Raw genomic sequence first — 20378 nt, forward strand, 5'->3', positions numbered from 1 at the left:
TTTCCATTACATATATAGTTTGCACTGCATATTTTCCCTTTTAAACCTCACCATCCCTGTAACTAACCAACCAACCGCCTCTGGGACCCACCACCACCACCCAGCTCAACCCAAGAATCCAAGAACTCGTGCGCTGCACGCGCGCGCCACGCCACGGCCATGGCGACGGAGGCGGCGCCGCTCCCCCACCTGCTCCCCTCCTTCGGCTCGCCGGCGCCGACGCCGACGACGCCGCGCCACCACCTCGCCGAGCTCCGCATCGAGCGCGCGCACTCCGCGGTCGCCTTCTCCGCGCCCTGCGACGCCGGCAAGAAGCGGCGGTGCCTCCTCCCGCCCTCGTCCCCGGGCAAGAAGGTGCTGCTCGAGCTCCACCCCTTCGGCTCCCCGACCCCGACGCCCTCCCCGGCCACCGCTCCGCCTCTGCTTTCCTCGCGCGCGGGGACGCGGGGTTCTTGCCCCGACAGCGACTTCTCCTTCCCGTTGGCGGTGGGCGGGACAGGGGGCGGCGGCGGCGGCGGCGGGGGTGGGAACATGTTCGCGTTCTTGGAGGACGCGCCGAGGGCGCCGACGACGCCGACGGGGTCCAGCGGCAGCAGCGCATTGTCGTTCTTGGTGTCTCCGGCCGCGCCGGAGACGCCCACGGGCTCCACCGCGAGCGGCGGGTTCGCGTTCGTGGCCTCGCCGAAGGAGCCCACGGCGCCCCCCGGGGCCTTCTCGTTCTTCGCCTCGCCGAAGCAAGCGGCGGCGACCACAGGCCCCACGGCCAATGGCGGTTTCACGTTCTTGGGTGCACCGGAGCAACCGCTGACGCCGACAGGCTCCAATGCCAGCGGAGGCTGCGGTTCCTTGTCGCCGAAGGAGTTGCACGGCGGCAGCGCCATCGCGCCCTTGCCTTCCCCGACGCCGGCGAGCACGGACTCCACCGGCAGCGGCGGCTTCTCCTTCTTCCCTTCGCCTGGGCCGGCGTTCGGAACCGCGGCTTCTCCGGGGCTCGCGGCGGCCAATCAGTCGTCTCCCACAGGCGGCACCTCCCCCTCGCCGCCGTTCGTCTTCACGGCCTGGCCAGCGCACAAGTCCGGCGGCCGAAGCAGCAGCAACAGAAGATCGCGGCGAAACCTCCGCGTCGCGACCCCGCGCCGCGGTACCCCGCGACCGCGGGACGAGCAGCAGCCGGCCACCCCGCGGCCGCGGAAGGCCGCCAAGACGGCCGCCGGCGAGGCCTCCCGCTCCTCCATCCTGTCCGGGTCGGCGGGCACGCCGTGCTGCGCGTTCTACGCTTCGCCGGCCAAGGCGGCCAAGCAGGTACTCCTCCATTGCTTCCTCCTTCCTCTTCTTGATTTCTGTCTGCTCGTCGCCATTTCTTGCGCATCTCATTGCTCCGATTTGATCGCAGCAGGAATCCAAGAATTCCTCCAGTGAGGCATCTCGCTCCGGGGCTACATCGCCGGAGAAGACGATCACGCCGGTAAAGCCTCCCATTTCTTCCTTCACATAATCTGAAATCGTACAGAAGCAAGAACAAATTCATATGCCCTGCTTGCACATTTTGACCTGTCAAAAATGTCTGCATTGTTTACACCCAAATGTTAGCAAAATTCGTTTTCAAATCAATCCCAAATTTCAAATTCGGCGTATGAATCACATCTCTGCAATTGCCTGGACTCCTCTGTTACTGGCGATTGCTGTTGTATTCATCTTCTTTTCATGTCATTGTCATTCGGCAATCTGTCATTCTGAAACCTGAACATTTTGTACCTTTCAGGAGCGAGAGGTTGAGGTGTCGAGCGCGGAGAGAGAGGCACCCAGGCCGAGCTCGCCGGCGGCGGCGGCGGCCTGCACCGTCGGCGAGCTGGTGGTGCGCGTGACCTGCAAGTGCGGTGTGCACAAGGAGTTCAGCTTCGACCATTCCCACTGATCAGTTCAGTCGGTCCCCTTAGTCCATCCTCACCGTCAGTTTTGCCACATCAACGGATCAGATCGCTCCTCAACTGTGTTCTTGATCCTCTAGTGACCAGAAACTTACTGGCAAATCTTACTAGTTATAGTAGAGCTGCTCTGAGCCTGATAGAGCTGTAGGATTGTAGGAGTCTGCATTCTGTAATTTCTCGTATCATCTTCTCTCTGTTATTTTTTTGTCTGAACTGGAAGGACAGTTTGCACGTATGTTTCTTATAGATATCTGTTTTTACTGTCTTGATGTAATGCTTTGGTGTGCGTGTGAGCTGTGAATACTGCACCAAATGTAGTGGTTATTAAGCGGCGATCCATTCTCGTGTGATCGAAATTCGAAACTGTAATTTTGGTTATTTCTGACTGAAACCGCTGAATAGTGAATACCTGCAGGTTTTTATTCGGTGCTACATTTTTTTTGTGCATTATCAGAAGATAACGTTTACATGCAGATGAAGTCTACGATTTATACTCAATGCTGCATTTGTTATTTTGGCATGCGGCGATATTAGCAGAAACATGTTAGTGGTGGTTTTGTGTTGTTTTTGACATGTTGGTTTTTTGTTGTTAATTTGTGTTTGAGAGATTTCGTATTCGGTGGCTGACAGTCACTAAGAAATGGGTTCAGATTTGTGAGGTATACATATTTCACTATATTTTGGATCAGGATAGAGTGCTGTGATACATGAGAAATTCTCATCGAAAATTCGTTGACCTGGAAGCAAACTGCGTTCCAGAGGTAATTAAGATGTGTGTTGTGGGATGAAATTAATCTGAAAGTATGCTGTGTGATAAAGATGGGTGTGTCGTACTCGTACGATATGTTGCACGTGGAATCTTCTTCTTCAATTTTGCTATATATTTGTCGACAAATTTTCTCTTAAAAATTTAACAGATGTAATTACAGTACAATCATAGTGTAATTACACTGTAACTTGCATGTAATTACACTGTAACTATAATATAACTTATATATAACTTTCAAAAATCTCTCCATAATATGTTGTTTCGGTAAAATGGAGGTCGTGGGAACAAATTCTATCACACGTGTATGCTGTGATTTTTTTCTTCGTCACCAAAACTAATCTTGGAATAGATCTAACGATTCAAAATTATGTGAGATTTACATACAAGTTACACTGTAGTTACATGTAAGTTACACTATAGTATCATGTAAGTTACAGTGTAATTACATATAAGTTACAGTGTAACTACACTATGATTATACTATAATTACATCTGTCAAATTTTTAGGAGAAAATTTGTTGACAAATGTATAGGTGGTCCCGAACGACTCCCCGAAGTATTGAAACCGGTGCAATTTGTCTCCTCCAGTGGTTTTGGATGGCGGTTTTGTTGATGTGGCCTGACGTGGCGGTGTTGACCGGGTCTTCATCCCACGTGGCGCTTAGGTGGCATTAGAATTAAAAATATTTGGGACCCATCCATCATTTACACAAAAAATATATATTGTAAGGCCCACATGTCATCCTCTCACTCTAACTCTTCTTCCTCCTTCCTCTCTCCCTTATCTCTCTCTCTCTCTCTTTTCATTTCCCCCTCAGCCATGGCGGCGGCAGGCGAGACAACAGGTGCTGGAGTGGCGGCGGCGGCGAGCGGGCGAGGGCCGGAGCGACAACGGCCTCAAGTGCGGGAGCGCGGCGTGGCTTAGCCCAAATAGTGACGACCCAATCGATTCTAGGAGCGTCGAGTGAGCACTGCCGCTGCGCCTCCCCCTACCCACCGTTGCCGCCGCTCCCGCTCCTTGGCCTTGCACCTGCCTCCACCTCCCTAGTCCTTCTCCTTGCCCTTACCGCCTGCTCCATTCCTTCTCTCTTTCTTTCTCTTCCCCTTCCTCTCCTCCTTCGTCGTCGGCCGTTGCAGGCCCGGCCTCAAGCAGAGCGGCGGCGAAGCGAGCGCCGGCCCGGCCTAGAGGGGGTGCGGTGGCGGGCCGGCTTGGAGACGAGAGGTGGCGTGGCATGCCCAGACGTCGAAGCGGCTCCAGTGCCTACCGCCGCTATCGCTCTGGCCCTGCCCGCCCGCCCCCGCTCCAGCCCTCGCCCGCACGTCGCCGTCGCCACTCCAGCTCCCACTCCTTACGTGCGTCGGAAGGGGAAGAGAAAAGGGAGAGAGAGAAGAGAGAGAAGTGAGAGAGAGGGAGGAGGAAGAAGGGAAGGAGAAAGGATGACATGTGGGCCCCATAATATATTTTTGTGTGTGAATGACAAATGGGTCTCACATATATTTTTTTAATTCTAATGTCACATAAACGCCACGTGAGATGAAGACTGGGTCAACAGTGCCACATTAGCAAAACCGCCCTCCAAAATCGTTGGAGGAGTCAAATTGCACTGGCATCAATAGTTCAGGGAGTCGTCATATCCGGTTTTTGGGTTGAGGGATACGAATTAGATTCGGCCTACTTTTTTAAGGGAGTCAAAGTGGACTTTTTGCTTTGTTATTTGATCCAAACGGGTTGCTTAGCAGCTAATGGGCTAGGCTAAAGTGATTTGTAGCCCCAAATTCGTCTTAACGGGTCGACTTATCAACATTAGTGTGTTGCGGGCCCGTTAACAAACAACGTGGATGCTACATCCAGTGACTGCAAAATCTGCAAGATTTCAATCTACAAAAATCTGTCAACTGTTCAATAGGCAAGTCCCTCGTTTGTTTCCACAAATATTTAGAAACTATATCTATTTGTCCTAAAGAAAACTGAATTTTAGAAGTGGGCGATCATCTAAGATTAATGAATGCAATTTTAGGCACAACACACGGTTCAATAAAAAAAAATTTATGGGCCGGCTAGAAATAGATGATAAGACGTGATGGGCTATATAGGCCGCACCGATTGTGCATTCTAGTCCGTTTCGTACTCCGCCCCGAACCCTTCTCCGACTCCAACTCCGGCTCCGGCTCGCCGTCGGTCAGCCACCCATTAAAACCCTCGCGCGCCGCCGCCGGAGTCCGGACCACGCACGCACGCAGCTCCGCGAAAAGCACACGCCGAGCGATGGCGTCGCCGTCCGCCGCGCCCAATCCACGGTAAGCCCCCCCGCCCTCGTTTGCTTTCTCCTTTTATTTATTTATTATTTGCAAGCTAAGCAGCGGAGGTGGAGCGCATTAAATTTTTAAAATTTTTGGCTCAATTGATCAGTACCAAATTCTTGGCCAGATGGATACATGACCTAATAAGCTATGAATGCCATACTCTGAATCTCAATCTCTGATGTATGCCTAATTCTGCCTATGCGCCTTTTGTTTTGTTTTGTTTTTTTTTTAAGAAAGGCGAAAGCTTTGCCACATTATATTCATAGAGAAGAAGTAAAAACTTTACTGAAAAATATATACTGGCCTATCTACCGAAGAGACTCAAAAATAGGACTACTCTCCATGGAGGATAATCTCCGCAATTTTGGAAGCTCCTGCTCTGATGCCTATGCGCCTATGGGAGTTAAGTATTTGATTAGATGGAAAATTAGAGGTGTCGGGCTGTCGGGCTGCCATCGAATCCCGGTTTGGATGCATTAGAGCAAGTGCTATAATAGATGTGACTGCTACCTTCAATTTATCCATGCCGTTCACTCATAAATTAAGAGTCAACATATATAATATGTCATCCCTAATACACAAATATCAATACCTTTAACACTCTCAGACTCTTCTTAGTGTTTGTGTGGAGGTTGTTTCTTAATTTACGGGTAGCTTATCATTTATCTCCTCCACCTCATCACCGAATCCTATATGCCACTTTTTAGGGGCATTATATTACTTGTTGTTATGCTTATATGTATTGGGATTAGAATTAGTTCATGACAAGATTGCAGGTAGTGTACACACGCTGTCTCAATTCCCCATGCTCAAGGCCTAGTCAAATCTAAGAGCTAGGATTAATGCGTAACAATGCTAATTATACCTCACAAAAAAAAGGTTTTTTTGGTTCAACTAGTGCTAACAAGTTGTGTTGTTGTGGTGATTGCCAGGATCCATGCCCGTGCAAGCACAAGAGGCGCAGTCAAGGAGTGCCAAGGCAAGAGCAAGTTCTTCCTCGAGCACCAAACCAAGTGGGAGAAGGAAGGGAACAAAGGCTACGACACCAACGCGCACGGCTGGCGCTTCGCCTACGAGCTCACCTTCCCGGAAGGCGAAATCCCTTCTGACTGGGGGTACAGCAAGCCCCTGTGGGACGAGCACGCCAAGGACGAGGCTCGTCGCCGCCACCGAGAGGCGAAGCAGCACAAGAACGAGGCGCTGCAACGCCAGCAGCGCATAGAGCAAGTACGAACACGCTGGCGGGAGAAATATGGCGCCGGGAAGGCACCGCGTAAAGAGCAGCTGCAGAAGGAGGCTATGGATGATATGTTTGACTGGCAAGTTCTGGCTGAGAAGAGGCACACCAAGAATGTGCAAATGGCCTTGAACATCATCAACAGGAAGCATCCGGGCAGAAACTACGAGCTCTGGGAGATCTCTGCAAAGAGCACGATCGTTGAGATGGAACTATCCTATTGCCACTACAACTTCACTGCGTACTCCCCAAGCAGTGGATTTGGGTTCTTCTTCGCCGAGACGAGCGACGATGTTAAATGTGAGGACCAAGTTCACTCGTGGTGTTCAATCGAAACAGGCGAAATAGGTATGGCAATTATTTATTCTGTTTACTTTTGTGGCATTTCGCTTAGACATTTATAAAGTAATGACCATTTTCTTATCTCATTTGACATGGGACACAACTTCATTTCACATGATGTCAGTGGGGTGATTATTACTGTAAAATTAGCATTTGGTTAAATCACTTTGCCTATCCTTTTGGATACACAATAATCGAGCAAAAACATAAGAGGACTCCACAACTTAACGGTGTATGGGATTGCTTATTATTTTTAATTCATTGCTGCATTTTTTTATTTACTTGTGTAGCACTCTCCAGAAGACCACAGTTTTACCTGATTTTATATATTACAAGCAACTGTTCTGTTTTAGGAAAACTAGTGAGTGAATATGTGCTACTAGCATATTTGACTGCCGATTGTTTGCAAATTGTTTCTGATACCAAGTCTACGCTACTGCACTACTATCTATTCTGTCCAAATATTTCCAATAATAGTTTTCCAACAAATCTTGTAATGATTTTTCATTCCTTCTAGTAGTGATATTCTCTGAAGGAGATAAACTGATCCTTTATATTTATTTTTTTTACAGGGTGTTGTGTGCGATGCATGAGTTATGAGATTTACCTTGTACACCCAAGCAGCGACAAGTTCTTGTTCGGGGATGAAAGCTTACATTGCTGCTGTGCTGACCACTGATGGCCATATTAGTAAATGTATTCTTGTAATCTTGAAAAGCTGCCAGTGTTATCAGTAGGATTTATCTATTGATAATATGTAATACAAGAAGAATGTTTGCTTGAGAAATTTGTACGCACTAGATTTTAAATTATACCATTATGTAGTCAATGTCTTTAATAACTTCAATCAAGAATATACACTGGGGAAATTATTTTTAGATAATATATTATATTAACCCGGCCTCTACACCTTAGAAAGGTGTACACAGCCCAAATACACTGGAGAAGTTATATATATAGCTGTAGCAAATATCTCTATTCACTCGTTCAAACTTCAAAGTTGGTCCAGTGTGAACTGGGCATTGGACTTCACGAAGCTAGCTTTTCCCATCAGTGATTTCTGAAATTTTGATTTATTTGAACTGTGGGAGTGAGAGACTCATGAATCAAAATATATTCTTTGTTTCACTTGCTCAGTTACTCTTATTCTGTTTGGTTCTATGCCAATGCTAGCCATATCAACATTTTGTAATTTTTCACAAGATTGATTAGCCTTTTAACTCGTTTTGCAATGCCATTCTTTTTCCAAACCAAATGAGTGATAATTTTTGTAATTCTGACAAGATTTGATTAGCCTTTTACTTGTTTTGCAATGCCATTCTTTTTACGAACTAAATGGGTGATGATTTTTCGGCGTAGCGAAATGGTTGTTATGTTGGGAAACAAACCAAACATGCCTGAACTTCGGTGGCCTGGCTGCTCTGTTTGCAAGAGCTGTTACCAACTCCCTATACTCGTTTTTCCACGCTTACACTTTTCAAACTGCTAAACGATGTGTTCCGTTTTCGTGCGTACTATTTGGGTTGGGAACCTGTTCTTGCGAACAGAGCTTGGGGACTAGGGAACTGAAGATGTATGAATAGTAATCCTCCTGTACCATGCCATATTAGAAACATACTCCCTCCATCCATTTTTTGACGGAGTATATGGTTGGTATTCTCTGATGTGGACGCCATCAAGCTTTGATGGACATCTTTCTCACTGCCTTCCTGCTTTTCTGATCTCTCTTTTTTTTTCCCGTTTGGATATGCTCACTAACAAAGATCAAGATCTTTATACTCACATAATATAAAATCAAGATATGTACACTAATTGAATTCCATGCATTTATGAGCATATATTAGTTGGAGTTTATTTAGCGTTTATTCAATTCCGCATTGGATAAAAGAAGACTAGTCAGTTGTTGCCGATGACAGCGCAAGACTTTTCTGAGATACGACCACAGAGAGTCGTTGAGTCAAGCACCCCGTGAGCATTTTGATCTACATGCTGTGAATGTTTCATAATACATACCTTGTTATCAGTATTCCTTTCTACATGCTGTGAATGTTTCATAAGGATATGGATTAGATACTGCCAGGTATATTCAACCTAATGTTATTTAGCCACGTTGAATAAAATTTATATAGGAGTAACAAGTACTTTTACAATTTGGGCTATTTTAGAATATTGGATAGAGGATTACCATGTTTATTGAGAAAATCAAAACTCAGAAAAACTTGATTTAGACAGTAACAGGCAAATGAGATTCAAACGCCATCAAGCACAAGCACAAGCACTTGCATGCGCTCCTTGACCACAACAGCACGCAAATCCCTCACAATGCAGTTGAAGCTCGGAAGGCGCCACAGACAACAGAGCAGTAGTACGTGCATCAGTCAGAAGGACAGATACCTCATGTTTGACATTAGGACAGATTTATCCTTGCAATAAAAGTAACTTTTTCACAAAAAAAGCTCAAATATCTCACATTAATCAATGCATAGGAAAGAAATATAGATAACCAAATCAAGAAATATTATTCAATAACATTTCAGTTTACAATTTCACTGTTTTACACGCAAAGTTTAGACCTGAGCTAAAAAAAGCTTCCTGACACTATCAAGGTATATTCTACCAAATCCGTCATGTCCCCAGGAAGTCCCATATGAATTTAGATAGATCAGATAACATTCACCGTCCCGAATCCCAAAACCAACAACAACGACACAATGAGAACAGGGATTACCTTTTTTATTCAATTCATATTGGGGATCTTCTTATGGAATTTTGTAGATTTGATGAGGTAGCAACCTGAAGTAACCAGTTGTTACCCGGAAACTAGCAATGAGCACCTTTCCATCCATTATATGGCTCTCAATAACTTTCTTTATCTTCGTCAGAAATATGTGCTCCTTCATTCTCATCTTTTTTCTGAACCTCCTTTTTTTCTTCTTTCCTATACACTTCTTGTCAACAATGCTTACTTCTTCCTTATCACGTTCCCTCATCGCAATCTCAAGATTGAGCTCTTCGTATTGTTTGATTTTGTATCTTTCTGTGGACTGCACAAACTAACAGTAATTGCAACATGAGAACTTTATAAATACAATACAATAAAAAGAATAAAATTGATTTGGTGAATACCTGAGCCTGAGGATTCATATATGATTCTTCCGAAATAACGCCTTCATTTTTCATCTTATCTAAACAAACATTCAACCTTTTCGAACCCTTGACTTTATGCCTGGTATAAAAATCTTCTACTATATCTTCCAACTGAGCTCTTGACAGATTAACCAGAAATTCATCAGGCTGTCCAATCTTATCTTTTAAGATAGTAGGGTATGATGCATATTCTCTTTTATACAAGGACTCAACTGATGATAGTGTTGCGTAATATGAACACGTCCCTATCCATTACAATATAACAGTTTCAAAGACAAAATCAAGCAAGGTATGACTGTATAGTTGTATGTATGCCACCTTTTTCTATAAACCCCTTCAAAAGAACTGCAAATGCATTAATGCAAAAAGGGAAGTTTATAGAAGCCATTTACAAGTACTATTTTCTTTTCTTTTCTTACCTGACAAAGAATTACTATACTTGCATATAAGTTCCAATCAAGAAGAAAGACCAAGAATACCAGTAACTCGAACAAGGCGCTAACCGAACAAAAATAAACTGTGTCGAGGTGGGCCCTAGTAGACAAATCAACCATGATCAAATGACTAGAAAGAGGTGTGAGGGGAAGTACTTGAGGCCATCAGAAGCAGGACATAAAAAGGGTGAGCCAGCAGAGTAAAATATCAACATGTATGTAAAATATCAGTCTAGGAAGTAAACTATTAGGTAAAACTGATTGCGACAGGAAAAGGTGCAATTTTTGCTGATCGTTCAATTATTTTCATGGCATCATAACGACATATTTTATTCTTATGACATACATAAAGTTTTCATCAAGAAGTCATTTATTTCATACCAGAAGTTTGTTGCCTCACTGGAGGGAGAATTAATCTGTTATGAAACTTCCTTGTTCTCCAACTAAAACAGAGATCGGTGCTGTGCTCTTTCAAACTCTCAAAAGCTGTGCATAAGAAAGGAGATTGATCAAAACTGAAACAAGATGTGAATTAACAAATGCTATCAATATCACTAGACTAACCATATGCATCGGCATTGAAGCTCCCCTAGAAATACATGCAGTACACCATGTCAGATTTGATTGGAATCAACAATAGAATGCATAACAAAGATACAGTTCCAAAAGTGATTAAATGAAGGCTGGTCAGTTTGCAACACACCTCTATAAACTGGTTTGAGTCAATGGGCACAACTTCAGATAGACCATACATTTGGGCAACATATCCTATGCACACAGGCCCTCACGTGTACACACGTGCACACCAACTAAAAAATGTCACCAAAAAATCTAGAAAAAATCATACACATACTTTCAATTGTATTACACCTAGGGTTAAAATCTTAACGTCAAATTCATTATATTTTAGCCGTAACAAAAAAAACAAAAAATCTGACAGTTTTAAGGTTGCAATTTTGTCAGAATTTTATCTTTTTTGTTATTCTCTATGTAGAATGAATTTGAAGATGCGACTTTGCACGTAGATGTAATACTATTGAAAGTATATGTATGAATTTTCCTAGAATTTTTTGTGATAATTTTTAGTTGGTGTACACGGTGTGTACATGTGAGGGCCTGTGTGCATAGGATACGCTCCCATACATTTGAGTCATTTTGTCAACTTTAGCACGGATGTCACCAAGGAAATTGATTATCTGGAACAAATTTATCTGTCAAATGAGTAAGTGATCCAGAACTTGTCATAACACTTAAAAAGTAAGTTAGAGCAAACCTGTGTAGACTTCTCCATAATAGTTTGTTGATATCTAGCAAAGCGAACAAGGCATCTCACTTTGCCATTAAAGATACTTCCAAACTCTCTCATTTCAGAATTAATTCCATCGATAAGTTTCAAATGTCTGGTGGAATTATTCATGAACAGTTCAACAATTTGAAGTGTCTTGATCATTTCATATACTGCACAACTGGTTACTTCACCTGGAGCAAACTCAGCTATATCGACCTTCAGCTGCAAAACTTCATCTTCTAATTTTCCTATTTCTGAGGAGGTATCCATGATTTTTCTGAATGAAGCCTGCAAATTTGAGCCTAACTGTGACACCCAGACTTCTTCATCTTGTACTCTTAAATTTAACTTCTGAAGCATCTGGTGCAAAATGGATGATAAATCCATCGCAGACGTGTTCTCCTTATCGAGTTTCTTGACTTGTGAATCCAGACGAACATAGGCAATTGAACTAAACCGTGGTTCCTCAATCATCAACTCCAAATAATTATTAAGACGCCTGATAGAATAGGAAATTTTAAATTTTAAATATCCATTTATCTAGGGAGTTAAAGAGAACAAAGAACATCACAGTTAAAAAAAAAAAACAGAGAACAAAGGACATATTCCAACTATGCAAGAAACAACTCTGACAATCAAGAATGAGCATGATGCTATATTGGGGCTCGTTTGTAAAACAGAAATGCAACCTAATCAAACTGAGAAACTAGTCCGGCAAGATTTCAACCAGCCAACTGAGAGTGCATTTGGATTATCCCAAGCTTTTCCCAACCACATTCCCAGGAAAAGAACAATAACAGTAACAATTTCCACATGTCTAATTGTTTCCTTCTTAATGCTGTCTGCATCTCCCAATGGGCATGGAAAGCAGAACTCTTCCGCAGTTTCTGTTGCCACTTGCCACCTCTGGGGACAACTATGAGCTTTTCAATGGTTTATGATTCTGGTAAATAGGATACAAAAAATTATGCAACTCAACAAAAATGGTGAATTCATTTCTCAAATCTCAATCAGTTCTCATCCTTTAAACACTTCTCTAAAGTCAGTTGAGACATATAAATAAGCTCATCAGCTAGCGAATTTGGCACAAAAATTTCTAATGTTGCATCACCAAAAATATGTTCGATATGTGATTGGAGATTAGCAAATCAGGTACGGTTAGCACAGCTAATAATGGCATCTTCAGAAATACTATACAAAATTTATCATGGCTAGCCATAAGTGAGATTTGGGAAAAAAGATCAATGGCCTGGTTACCAGCTCCTAGGACCAGCTTGGGAGCCCACTCAATTAGCTAGAGCTGCTAGCCATTTTTTTTCAAGATAAAGGTCTGAGATGTCAAATTAGGGTTTGAAATTACCATATGGTCATAGCAAGACCTTTGTCTCTCGAAAATGCAGTACCATCGTATGATGTTTAGTGTTTAACCAAACTTGCAGACAATTCAAAATGTCTTGCAGGGAGTTTTAAATGTCACTGCAGATCACTATCTATTTTCATTTCAGATATCAGTAAATCAGTCTAGTATGGATCCATTTACGGCAAGAAGGTAAGCATGCTCATGTATATTTATAAATGGCCCACTGCTGCATACAACAGTGTAGAATTAACTATGTGCATATGTTTGCTCAATAACCTTAAGGATGGAGCTCCTTCACCATTATGAACCTACTACATGACATATTCGCCAACAGTTCCTATCACCTAACAAAATGTGAATGTTTTAAGATTGAATTGCTACTTTGGTTTGTAAAATTGTGAAATGCTGAAAAAATCATCGAGTGTTATGAATATGGCCTTAATCCATTATGTTATTTTGGCCAGAATTAAAGGTGACCAAGGTGACCACAATTTATGTTCAACCCAGGTGTCCTGAAGAGATAGATGGCTATGTGCATCGCCTAGTGGATGGCTAATAGATTCAATAACTAAGAAATACTACATTCACATTATTCAGTATGAAATAAATATTTGTGGCAATACCTCAAAGCACAGTTATTATGTTCAGCAGTTTCAACTGATTGTCGAATAGATGGTCCTGCAAAGAGGAAAAAACATGATATTATTATACACACGAGTTCTAAAAAGTAAACTAAACATAATCTGCAGCTATTTTTCACTCCAACACCAAAGTTAGACCCTGACATTTGCAAAAAGGTGAAAAATCTCCTTTGGCCGACATTATTTTGGACAAAATACTACTTCAGTATGTCCCTTTGTTCGAAATTCTCCTGCACCCTAACATGTGAGGAAACTACAAATCTACAATGTTCTGCCCTATAGAGGAGTCAGGAAGTAACTGGCATAAAGCTTTCTGCTAAACTTTTTTTCAGTTCTCAGATAAAATTTGTTAATTTGCACTGGGATTTTATACATCAATGGGTCAGGATTCAGAGGATCCTACTTGATCCTGGCAATGCAATTCACTCGTGCTTTTACCATATTTGTTGTTGAAGTCTGTCAGATGTTGAATCTGAGCCTTTTCCAATTTGCCTTCCATCTTCCAAATTCGTTTTTTACCTATTGATGGAAGAAATAAGTTATAATACGCTTAAGCTTAACAACTCCAAGATTATCGTGTAACTTACCTTTGTTTATTTTTTGTCTCACAGTGGTCAAATCAAGTAATACTGACTCAAGCAATATTGCCAACTTATCAATAACTCTGAACATTGATTCGTAGTGCTGCATATCAATTCCAAGGTACAAAACTTAAGTTAGCAAAAATATTGCTTATCGCAGATAGCATATATGATAATATAAAAGTAAAAGGTCTAACTTACACGAAACCATTTCCTAGACACACTGTGACGTAGACACCAAATATGAGGAATCTTTTGTCGGTAGAGCCTTGTGCTTGACCTGGTTATCTTGGTGGAACTACAGGCGGGAATGAAACATGCATTAGCATGAACATGTGTAGCTAATTCTCTCATAAACAAGAATGTCTAATATCCATATATGTTTAAAAAGCATCATACATTGCTAACATTTAATAACATTCTTCTAGTATTGATGACTAGCTCAAGTTGGTTTTGTACTTCCGTTTTGCAACTACTTATCATTTTTGTTCTTTTAAGAAACAGTATTTATAAAATGGCCCTATTTGTAGGCCATTAGTAACAATGTTAGAGAGTTCAATATAATTATTGGTCCACTGTGTGTGTAAAGTGTGAACCGTACTTTCTTAAGGAGACCAAAGGTAAAGACGGCTATCATGGTTAGGCCACATAATTAACAAATAAGACGCCTAATATATGTGCTCCTTAAAAATGCAATCTCTCATGTTAAGTTCTATCCAAGGGTCACATGTTGAAAGAGGTTTCCCCTCAAACACTCCAGATGACTGCTCTACTAGATTATTAGTCCACCAGCCCCCGAATGTACTCTTTACCAAGGCCATATTCTAGCATAAGCGCAAACTAACTTGCCACTTCATGTGCTTTCTAATCACCAATCACCACTGAAAAACTACTGTCAATAACAACATAGTGACCATCATCATAAAAACTCATAAGTAGATCGAACTAAAATTTCTGCAACCCACATTGTATTGATTGGATTATCTCAACTGATATTTGGAAGGGATGAATGAGGGAAGTGATAACTAGCAAGCAACAAACAACAATAGCATTAAACACCTCATGTTTGATGTCTGCACACAGAACCAAGATATGCATGTGCCTTACCGAAAAGTAAGTTCACAATCAGTTTTCAAGCTTAGTTTAGAGCCAGGATTTTGTTTATTTAAAGAAACATTAGGAAATGAGATCAATTCTAGGTTACAATGTAATGCAGGTGGGCAGTGAGAGCAACCTCACAGCTTGCCAACTTAACATTAGAATCATTAGGACAGCCATGCAAAGTTATCCTACACGTTAACAATGCAAGGTACTGAACTGCAAAACTTACCATTTCTTGCTTTTTCGTTCATCCAATTCTCTGATGAAGATACTTTTTTTGTCTGAAGACACAGCCTAGCATATTCAGATTGAAAATATTTATTGAAAATACAAGGAAAAAAAAAGCTTGCATATCTTTATTTTGAGAGAAAAAAAAACTTGCATATCTGCTATTCTGCTCACATTGTCAAATCTTATTGTTGAGAAAGAATAATAAGCAGTAAAAGCAATCAGTAAGAGCAAGCAGCACATAGCTGTAATATTCTCCTTGGGTATAGTTTCTAAATGACTTCAAGAAACAAAAACCTTCACAATTTAAAGAGGTAAATTAATAAAACAAGAGCCAGAGGAACTATTTGACTATCTATTATGGATTTTAAATCATAATTTACATTGAAATGAGAAACGGAGGATGATAGACATAGAAGTTTCGAGGATAAACTAACAAAGGGATTTTATTATAAGAAAGAAAATGTGCAAACCTGGGAATTCATTACCATATTTTGCCTTTGTATTTCTGCAAGATATTGAGAGTAGGATCCCAGAAAATTATGATGAACACCTAAATTCAAGGAGATATGTTCATCTTCAACAATCTTTCTGTCTTCCTGAAGGAACATTCTACATAGAGACTTGTAGGCCTGTCAGAAATGCAGAGCATCAACCTTCAACCCTGGAGAAAAGCTTTACATCTATGCACAGAATCTAGTTGTATTGCTTGGAAAATAAGTATTGCCAACCTGTGGTAAATTCAGTTCATCATTCTGTTCTATCAAATATTCATACATCATCAACCCACTTCTTGTACCGCATGGTGTTTGGCCTTCATGAAACTCTAAACAGAGTTTCACGCCCAAGATAGATGTGCCTGTCTGTATTCTGCAAGCATCAACGCACTTCCAATATCCATTCTTTGCCTTTCTGAAAACATTGTTCTCGTCATCATAGCATAGCTGGTTATCAGGCCAATTCAAGAACCAAAGGGTTCCTGCAGATGAGTACTGCATAAGCAAACTACTTGTCCCATTTAGCAAAGATTATAAGCCTCAAGTCATTATAACCGACTAAAAGCATGATTACGTACATCTCACACAAAACTTGCAGTCATATCCTTAAACTGCATGTTAACAAATTGGCCACCAGTGCTAATTAGTAAATAAATATATGCAAGATATTTTATTCATCTGAGGTCCACATAATTGTATAGTGAGAATGGCTAACATAATAATACCAATACTCTATAATGTGGATATAGCACAAAAACTTAGGTGCAAATTTTAACGCAGTAAATAAATTCAAGTGCTCTATCTTATCCATGATCTGGTTAAATTGAACTACAGTTTAGGAGGTCGTTTCCAACTAATGGAAGAAATTAAACAGATAAGTACCACTGTCTAGTGATTCTATTAGTACTAGAAAGTAGTGTTAAGGATGTGGTATATATATATGTAGTAGTCAAGGGTTAGAGTATTATGGTTTTTTCCCATGTTAGGATGGAACGCCTGATCCATAGAGTTAGGCCCATAAATTGAGTAAAAGAGGTATTCCTAACATGGGAAAAGACCATGATACCTTAACCCTTGACTAGTAGTACATATATACACATTGACGCATTATTATATCCTTAACATTTGCATGCATGAAGATAAATCCAAAGATAAATGCAATATATACACATTGATGCATTATTATATCCTTAACCCTTGACTAGTACATATATACACATTGACGCTCAAATGCAATATATATGCAAGAACATTTGCATTTGGAAAGTACTCCCTCTGTTTCATAATGTAAGTCATTCTAGCATTTCCCACATTCATATTGATGTTAATGTATGTCTAGATTCATTAACATCAATATGAATGTGGGAAATGCCAGAATGACTTACATTGTGAAACGGAGGAAGTAAACACTAAGATAAATTCAAAGTCCATGCATGAAGATGTTGTCGAAGTGTGCAAGCAACCAAACTGAATTACCAATTTTACCATTCATACATGAAAAGACCATAATACCCTAACCCTTGACACATATATAAATTGACACATATATCCTTAACAACTAGGACTCGCACTTATTAATTAATCTGTCTGGATAGCAGATTTCAAAAGTTCAAGCTGAGCAATATATCAATGAGAAAACAGAACTATTTAACCATGGACAAGGATAATCACACTCTCCCAACGAGAGTGGGCGAGCAGTTTGTGTACAAGACTACAAGATAGAAGCCAACATACAAGTTGATGAATAAATGCCAAGGATATCATACAACATCCCACTATTATTTCTGAACAGTATGCTTTAGACTGCAACAATCCCCAATGATGAGCAACATGTTTGCATAGATAAATTCATTTTGCTTTCTCCAGAGGCTCAGGTGCCAGGATAATACCCACAGCGTACCTTCTATACTCAAGTATTTGGTAGAGTAGATTAAATCTTCCCTTTCATTTTGAGCGGTATTCTAAAGTATTTGTCATATCCCTATATTCTTTACTGGTAGGAAACTTGCAATAAACGATGAAGAAGACTTGCCTTTTGGGAGGGGAAACAATCGACAGGAGACACATATCTAATAGTATAGTGAACCAACCATTTGAAGAAAAGAAATAACGGAAATGTTGAATAGAGAAATCAATGGAAGATCAATCTATTATGTATTTCCTGTTCGTCAAATCATACCGAGGCAGCAAGTTTGAGGCAACTAAGAGCCTAGTCTTCCACAAGCATGATCTAAGTTAATGGCACCCCAAGATCTAAAAATAGAAGTGAATTGATTTATCCTTAATCTGATTGTTGGTACTATCTGGTAGAAAAATCCAATACTGACCAAAATATTCTGATCAATTGACAAAATTGGGCGACACAAAACTTGTAGATACCATAAGAGCTCTTCCACAGAAAACCATTTTATGCAAGTAATCATTAGAAATCATCAGTTCTGTGCACCAGTGACCTGTTCTGAATAGAACTATTGACCCATTACTTGTGTGTTGTTATTTTTGTACTGCCAAACAATAAGTTAATTAAACTAAAATAACAGCTCAAAGGACAATTAGACCCAGCTCCAGATCAATAAGTGAATTATAAAAATAAATCATAAAAATATCATAATCAGAATGCGAGAATGACTACAACAACAGGAACAAAAATGTGATTACACTAACCAGGGGAGTCCCGTGGATCAATCATAGTAAGGTCAACCCCCACCAGTATGTTCTGTGGAAGAGGATCCCATGTTTTTCTCTCAGCCAAGAACATGATGATTTCAGTATCAGACCAAGAGTCCCCCATAGCAATGCCAAGTGGTGGTAGTACCCTAGAAAATAACTCCATTTTCAGCAATGCACTGCGATAAGATGCAATGGTGTTTCTGGTCCAAGAAAAACTACATACATGCTATGTTCCTCAAAAAAATATCTCTGATTGAACACACTTCTCCACTTAAAGATTCAAGAACTTGCAATCCCACCAAGTAGAATAAACATATAGCTAAACAAATAATAAGCAGGGTTCTCTTGTCAGACTAATGGAAGATCAAGAAAGTACACATACATAAACATGAAGAAAGAAAAAAGGCACTTGAAGTTTTGTAATGACAAGGGCCATGCAGCAGATTCACAGTTGGACAGTAAGGTGATGACATCAATTCCAGCCAGAGTTAGGCAGAACTGGGGGCAATGGAGGCAGCATTGACATTCTCGTGTTGGAGGATGGAACAAATAGCTAGCTGAGGTAATCGTTTGCCAATATCATCTAAATCCAAAAAAAAAAAAAGAAGAAGCAGCTAATGGCTAGATGGAGAACAGCAAACCCTGTGAACAAAACACTCATGGCATGAATAGACAAGATTAAAACCCAGCCTAACTAACAACAAAACGAGGACCACCTAATTAACAGTGATCAAACTTCACCATAATAACTAAGTGAACAAGAAGCTGGCTAACAATTCACTATGAACTGACCAGCTGACAGGGATGACAAACACAAATATCTCAATAACAAATCAGGATTCAAACCAACAGTCTCTGCCTAAAAACAATACCAGATGGATAATCAACACAATCTCCAGTTTCTCCACACATGTCACCACAATGCAGGAGCACAAATACACAATCTACATAAGTAAAGGACTACTACTAACATGTCACAATTATCACAATTCACAGGTTATACTCACCAACTCACGTCCACACAGATATGAGATATTAGTAGATTAACAAGTAGTAAACAACAATATCCATGAGCATGAAAGGTAAAAGGAGTGAGTGCGAAGGGCATGGGGGTGAACCGGAGAGGCATAATCTGCGAAGAAGCCGAGGCTCGATGTCGACGACGAAACTGACGAACACCCTGGGGTCGCCGTCGGAGCAGAGGAAGGAGGTGCAGTAGGGTAACCAAGCACAGAAATCCACGTACTCTACGGCGGCGGTGATCCTTCGCCCTAGGGAGGCCAGAAATGGAGGAGCGGCGCGGTGCCGGCGGCGGTGCCCGGATGCAGAGGATCGAGTGGATTGGGAAGGTCGCGGGTCGCCGGTGGCCTCCGGCGAGGGGAGCCCGGCCTCGCCGGCGCCGACGATGACTTCCCGCGGCCTCCTCGCCGCGCCTTGGCTGAGAAGGGAGAGGAGGGGACACAAACTTTGGGCTCAATTTGGCGCTTGCGGCGCGATGGGTATTTCTAGGGCTTAGCGGTCGTCGTATATTTTCATTTTACTCCCTTTATCTCTTCAAAAATACGAATACGGCCTTCCAAATTAGATTTCTTCGCCCGCAGCTCTGAGAATCCGACCTGATCAGAATACAAGATTAAAATCGAGCCCCAATAGCGGTCGATTTATCAGATTAAAATCGTGCATTAAAATCGAGCTCTGAGTTGCGCCTAGGAATGCAACGAGGCAGAAATATCAGGTGGAGTGCGCATGCTCTTCATTTTGTATGCGTATCGAAAAAAAAACACTTTTCTATCTACTTTCTTCATTTTAAAAATGTATAACATCATTTACTTTTTCGCATAATATTTAACC

General features: G+C 41.5%; 3 protein-coding genes across 3 annotated transcripts; 2 read left to right on the forward strand and 1 right to left on the reverse strand.

The window, feature by feature from the left end:
- The first annotated feature begins 159 nt into the window (after nt 1–159).
- Nucleotides 160–2334, forward strand: LOC127785837 (uncharacterized). The gene is made up of 3 exons (XM_052313212.1): nt 160–1302; nt 1397–1465; nt 1763–2334. The coding sequence occupies exons 1-3, from the start codon at nt 160–162 to the stop codon at nt 1913–1915; spliced, it is 1365 nt and encodes a 454-aa protein (XP_052169172.1). The 3' UTR covers nt 1916–2334.
- Nucleotides 2335–4804: 2470 nt separating this feature from the next.
- On the forward strand, nt 4805–7519 carry LOC127786155 (uncharacterized). Its single transcript, XM_052313485.1, has 3 exons — nt 4805–4995; nt 5934–6586; nt 7153–7519. The coding sequence occupies exons 1-3, from the start codon at nt 4964–4966 to the stop codon at nt 7257–7259; spliced, it is 792 nt and encodes a 263-aa protein (XP_052169445.1). The 5' UTR covers nt 4805–4963; the 3' UTR covers nt 7260–7519.
- Nucleotides 7520–9059: 1540 nt separating this feature from the next.
- LOC127752737 (uncharacterized) lies at nt 9060–19989 on the reverse strand. The gene is made up of 16 exons (XM_052278140.1): nt 19646–19989; nt 18522–18673; nt 16092–16339; nt 15834–15992; nt 15362–15426; nt 14233–14329; nt 14038–14134; nt 13889–13969; nt 13433–13487; nt 11435–11948; nt 11299–11372; nt 10865–10907; nt 10726–10750; nt 10543–10647; nt 9707–9972; nt 9060–9633 (listed from the first exon to the last, which is right to left on the reverse strand). The coding sequence occupies exons 1-16, from the start codon at nt 19654–19656 to the stop codon at nt 9340–9342; spliced, it is 2286 nt and encodes a 761-aa protein (XP_052134100.1). The 5' UTR covers nt 19657–19989; the 3' UTR covers nt 9060–9339.
- Nucleotides 19990–20378: the final 389 nt, after the last annotated feature.

The sequence above is a fragment of the Oryza glaberrima genome, chromosome 10 (genome assembly GCF_000147395.1).
Source record: "Oryza glaberrima chromosome 10, OglaRS2, whole genome shotgun sequence".
Classification (NCBI taxonomy): Eukaryota; Viridiplantae; Streptophyta; class Magnoliopsida; order Poales; family Poaceae; genus Oryza; species Oryza glaberrima.

Coding starts and splice junctions, on each gene's coding strand:
- LOC127752737 (XM_052278140.1), bottom strand. Junction 15,993..16,091: donor ATGAACTGAATTTACCACAG/GTTGGCAATACT, acceptor CATTTCTGACAG/GCCTACAAGTCTCTATGTAG. Junction 10,908..11,298: donor AAAATGACTCAAATGTATGG/GAGCGTATCCTA, acceptor CCAAATGTATGG/TCTATCTGAAGTTGTGCCCA.
- LOC127786155 (XM_052313485.1), top strand. CDS start 4,964: ATGGCGTCGCCGTCCGCCGCGCCCAATCCACG. Junction 4,996..5,933: donor TCCGCCGCGCCCAATCCACG/GTAAGCCCCCCC, acceptor GGTGATTGCCAG/GATCCATGCCCGTGCAAGCA. Junction 6,587..7,152: donor AATCGAAACAGGCGAAATAG/GTATGGCAATTA, acceptor TTTTTTTTACAG/GGTGTTGTGTGCGATGCATG.
- LOC127785837 (XM_052313212.1), top strand. CDS start 160: ATGGCGACGGAGGCGGCGCCGCTCCCCCACCTGCTCCCCTCCTTCGGC. Junction 1,303..1,396: donor CGGCCAAGGCGGCCAAGCAG/GTACTCCTCCAT, acceptor TGATCGCAGCAG/GAATCCAAGAATTCCTCCAG. Junction 1,466..1,762: donor CGGAGAAGACGATCACGCCG/GTAAAGCCTCCC, acceptor TGTACCTTTCAG/GAGCGAGAGGTTGAGGTGTC.